Source organism: Agrilus planipennis, unplaced genomic scaffold, assembly GCF_000699045.2.
Source record: "Agrilus planipennis isolate EAB-ADULT unplaced genomic scaffold, Apla_2.0 scaffold25, whole genome shotgun sequence".
NCBI classification, from domain to species: Eukaryota; Metazoa; Arthropoda; class Insecta; order Coleoptera; family Buprestidae; genus Agrilus; species Agrilus planipennis.
In genome coordinates, this window is record NW_020439112.1 from 54,038 (window position 1) to 58,953 (window position 4,916).

The 4,916-nt window shown below is 33.5% G+C and overlaps 1 protein-coding gene across 1 annotated transcript in view; it reads left to right on the forward strand.

Annotated features, from left to right (window-relative positions):
- Positions 1–4,916, forward strand: part of LOC108739507 (hillarin) — a 42,586-nt gene that overhangs the window by 30,541 nt on the left and 7,129 nt on the right. The window contains 4 exon segments of the mRNA XM_025977580.1: positions 318–377; positions 413–429; positions 468–478; positions 3,824–4,017. Of these exon segments, the coding sequence (XP_025833365.1) occupies positions 318–377; positions 413–429; positions 468–478; positions 3,824–4,017 (282 nt within the window).

Here is a 4,916-nt window from a genome sequence, read left to right on the forward strand (position 1 = left end):
AAAATTAGAAGAAGTGGCTGATTTTAGGTATCTAGGAAGTCAGATAAGTCAGGACGGAAGGAGTAGTAGGGATATAAAGCAGAGGATAGCGCAGGGTCGAGTCGCCTTCAATAAAAAGAAGTCACTTCTATGCTCGCGAACGATTAATTTAGAAATTCGAAAAAGATTATTAAAGGTGTATGTTTGGAACACGGCGCTGTACGGGTGCGAAACATGGACAGTGGACGCGAGGGAAAAAAAAAGTTTGGAATCGTTCGAAATGTGGCGAATGATGAGGATACCGTGGATAGAGAAGGGTAGAAATGAAGAAGTATTAGAAAGAATAGGAGAACAGAGGACTCTATAGAGTGGAAGTCAATAAGAAATAGGTGAGATAAGTTAGTAGGACACCTTCTCAGGCATGAAGGTCTAGTCAGAGACATATTAGAGGCAGAAACGGAAGTTAGGATGGGTAGAGGTAGATCTAGATCAGATTAATGTTCGCAAATAGTTAAGGATGTGGGTTGTTCTAGTTTTAGGGAAATGCAATGCAAAGATTAACTCAGGACACGAAAGAGTGGAGGTATGTGTCCAACCAGTCTTAGGACTGACGACCTTATGATAATGATTTCCAAATAAAGGTATTTACTGATTTTTTTGGTATTGAAATCAGTTTTATTCTATTTTCTTGAAGCCTTTCGAATGCTGATGCTGTCATAATTAATTTCTTTTGACCTTAGATAATTGAATCACATCTGACGTAGCCCCTACCACATCAATTTTTAATTGTTATCATTAAATGAGCACAACATTTATTAAGTGCTTGTTTGATGAGACTTTTTTTCTGATATCTTAATCTAAACTTAATGCATTTAATCATCATTATAGGATTTAACTAATTAGGAATCTTCGATAATACAAAGTATACATCAGAATGTTAATATGTATTTTATTTTATCATGTGCACCTGACTGACGTGATTTCTGCATTTCTTTTTTATTCTGATCACGAACGAACAATCGAGGGTAATTAAAACGGTTGTTTTATTACAAGTTTTCGCACATTGATGCAATAACCATGACCGATAACAATTACAAGGAGCAGAAAATGAAAAGAACTGGTCACAATTCAGCAGCTACATGGAAAATTATATCTCATTAATACAAATCATGTACGCACGTCGTTAGACGTTACAACTTCCTTGACAGGCGATGGTTTGCGTTTATTTTTCGTGTTCAAACTGTACCTTGTTTACGTATTATTGGAATGAGAAAACATAAAAATATGTAAAATAAAATAAAAACAAAACCTAGGCAGTTATTTATGCTTTACTTGTTTTCGCAGATTAATTAGAATGAAAACAAAAACACTTACTAAGCCAGTGGCGTTGTCGTTGTTATTTGTTAAAACATGTAATATATTAATTTGAAAATTCATTCTCAGTTTTTAACCACTCTAAGCTACCTCAAATTAATGAGGAAAAAATTCGTTGCTGCTGTTACACCCTTGCCGGGAATCGAACCCGCGTCCTCGTAGCTTAGTTGTCAGAGAATTATTGCGTAAAGCCAAAGGTCGCAGGTTCGACTACCGGCGAGGGTGCGTCAGCAGTAACGAATTTTTTCTCATTAATTTGAGGTAACTTACAATGGATAAAAACTGAGAATGAATTTTCAAATCAATATTTAATATTAACCACCAGGTATTTCAATGTGGTTAAATAAAATAAATAGGAGAAGGTGGAAACGTTTGAGATGTTGTGTTCTAGGGGGATTTTAAAAATGACATAGGCAGAAACGTTTATAAATGAGGTGGTATTAGAAAGAATAGGAGAACAGACAGTTTATGGAAATCAATAAGAAATAACCATCTTCTTGGAGGCATATTAAAAGCAGAATCAGGAGTTTAGAGGGGTAGAAGTAGACCTAGATATTAAATTATTGCTGGCAAATACATATAATAAGAAGTGAAGTTTCGTGTCCAACTAATCTTCTGGTTGAAGACATTTACCATATTGATGATAAAAAATTAATCAAAGAATTTGTAACATATTGTTTTTATTAAATAAAGTTCAAGGCCATTAAGGGTTGGAAGGTTTTTATTTATGAAGAACCATCACCGACGTTTTGCCTCTGTTTAAGAGGCTTTTTCAAGGTTCTTTAGTTATGTAAGAAAAGGTTCTAAATAGGGCGGTGCTTCTAACTGGTACATAATATTAAAATAAACATTGATTTAATGTTGGTTCTCCATAAATAAAGACCTTCCAACTATTAATTGTCTTGAACTTTATTTAATAATATTCAAAGTAAGGGATGAAATGGAGAATAGTCAAAAACAATATCATTCTTGAATAATTGAATAAAATATTAAGTAAACAAAAATGCGCAAAGATCAAATTAGAACCAAGTATTATAGTTATTCTGCATTTGAAGTAGCTACCTAAAATTCTTTCAAATTAAAACTAATAATACATTATTCTTTCGCTGTACAAAGTTGGTGATATAGCAAAGATCCAAATGTACCAAATAAATATTTCTAGATCCTCTACAATACGTCTAGAATATATATGTCTATGTTACAAAAACATTAACCCCCTAAGTATATTTCTATTGTTGCAAATTTCGATGAGAGGCCATGACCTATTAAATAACTTGACAATAAATGTTGATCAGGAAGAAGACTCGGTCGTTACGACAAGAATGTTAAACCGTCACTCTTTTAGACGTTATAAAAGATATGCGGAAACATTAATTAACAAACTCCGGTAACATAATTTTTCTAAATTTAGGTAAATAAGTAAATAAAATAAAAAAGTCATTTACATAAGATTTTCTTGTCTATATATAAAAAACATCGTGTGTATCCTGTTGATTGGTCTTCAACAGCAAATTGTAGTTTTGCGTTCGCGTTTGAATCGTTTTTTTTTTCTACGAAACACTTCTCATTGTCAGTTCTTTCTCTTCATAATTTAAAATGTTCAGCGTAAATTTTCTTTAATGCGCATTTTCTTTCGTTATAGAAAATTGTTATTATATGTATGTCCACCATTCAAACGAAACGATGTGTTTCGTTATAGGGAAATCAACCAAAAGCAACAGTCTTCCTAATATAATAAGAACTACTTTTATGGTTATAGATTTGACGATTTTTGCCTTTTCCAACATCATCATCATAAGATCGTCAGTCCTAAGACTGGTTGGACACGTACCTCCACTCTTTCCTATCCTGGACTAAACTTCGCATTTCCCTAAAACTAGAACAGCCCACATCCTTAACCATTTGCGAACAGTAAACTAATCTAGGTCTACCTCTACCCCTCCTAACTCCTGTCTCTGCCTCTAATATGTCTCTTTTAAGCTAATTGTTCGAAATGTCTCGCACCTGTCCGCGCCTCTCTTCTTAGGTAATGTTACTACTACGTTCCGTTTATAATCATCTGGGACTTTCCCCGTATCATAAATGTGACTAACTAGCTTAAATATACGATCTCTAACCTCTTGTCCTGCATGTTTTAGAATTTCCCCCTGTATCCCATCTACACCTGGCGCCTTATTATTCTTTAAATTTTTTAATGCTACATCGAACTCTTCTCTCATTANTAAGGGTAGGTACCAAAAAATTAATTTCTACATTAAATAAAATGTGTAGGAAAAGTATTTATTACATTGCATTCTTGAGGAATTATATCCGATGTCTAAATAATTGACAGAACTTGTACCTACTGATTGCGACATTATTTTTCGAGAAGAACAATTCAATCAAGTAAACTGTCACAGTTGTTCTTATGACGAAAATTAACTGTTAATCATTATGATATCGTTATTAAAAGAAAAAAAAAACGTTTTAGGACGAATGGGAAAAAGAATTGGAAAGACTAACGAACAAATTCGAAAGAGAGATGCAACTGAAAAGAAAAAGAGACGAACAGAATGTATTGACCTTAAGGCATCAACAGGAAAAAGAAGATTTAGAAAAAAATATGACCCTCAGAAGGGACAGAAAAAAGGAATCGCTTTCGAAGAAAATGTTGGAACATGAAAGGTAAGTAAGAACAGTTTTTGTCACTAATTTATTGAACTTATTCGTTCGCATTAGCATGCCAAACAGGCAGTATCGATAAATTACTAACCAAACCAAAGTTGTTATCTAAAGGGAAGATGTTATAAAATTTTATTTAACCCCCATTACTTTCTTTACACGTTACGTAACACCCAAGTGACCATTTTAATCTGAAAATGTTAATTTTTCGATAATTTTTAAAAGAAAATATTGCAATTTTTATTCAAATTCAAACATAGATTCATTACAGCCCTATGCAGTAGATCTGACAAACCAATGTCCTTTCATGATCATGATTTTCACCCAGCTACGAATGAATTGAAAATTGTGGATTTGTCTTTGAAAAGAACTTATTTTGATAATTTATATGTATACAAAATCCTAAATGGTTTCATAGACAGTCCGAGGATTTGTGAGTCATTTAATAAAAGAGCTTTATCATCACTACCACTCTCCCCAGATCTCCTTTAGATTTTCCACCAATTTTGCAAAAGCATATCTGAATGTTCTTACAACACGATGTTTCACAAGCAGTCATACTCCAGATTTTGATCCCGTACTTGGCTGGATTGCTTTTCATGTACACCTTAACAGAATATCCAGCCCTATACAGGGTGTCCCAGTTATAATAATTAAAAAAAAAAACATGGCTTCCTGACACAAAATACAACAAAAAAGTGTTATACAATTTTTCAATCCAGTGACAATTGAGCTCGCAAATCGTCTTTGTAAATTTGAACGTACAATTTGTTTCATTACGGACCTGGATCTAGGCGACCAATGTCGCTCAGCTGATCTAGTGTGGATGTAACAAGTACCTCCCGGGAAGAAGCCGAATGCACTTCCACCTTGTAAAAAAAAGGTAAAAGTGAAAAAGAAAT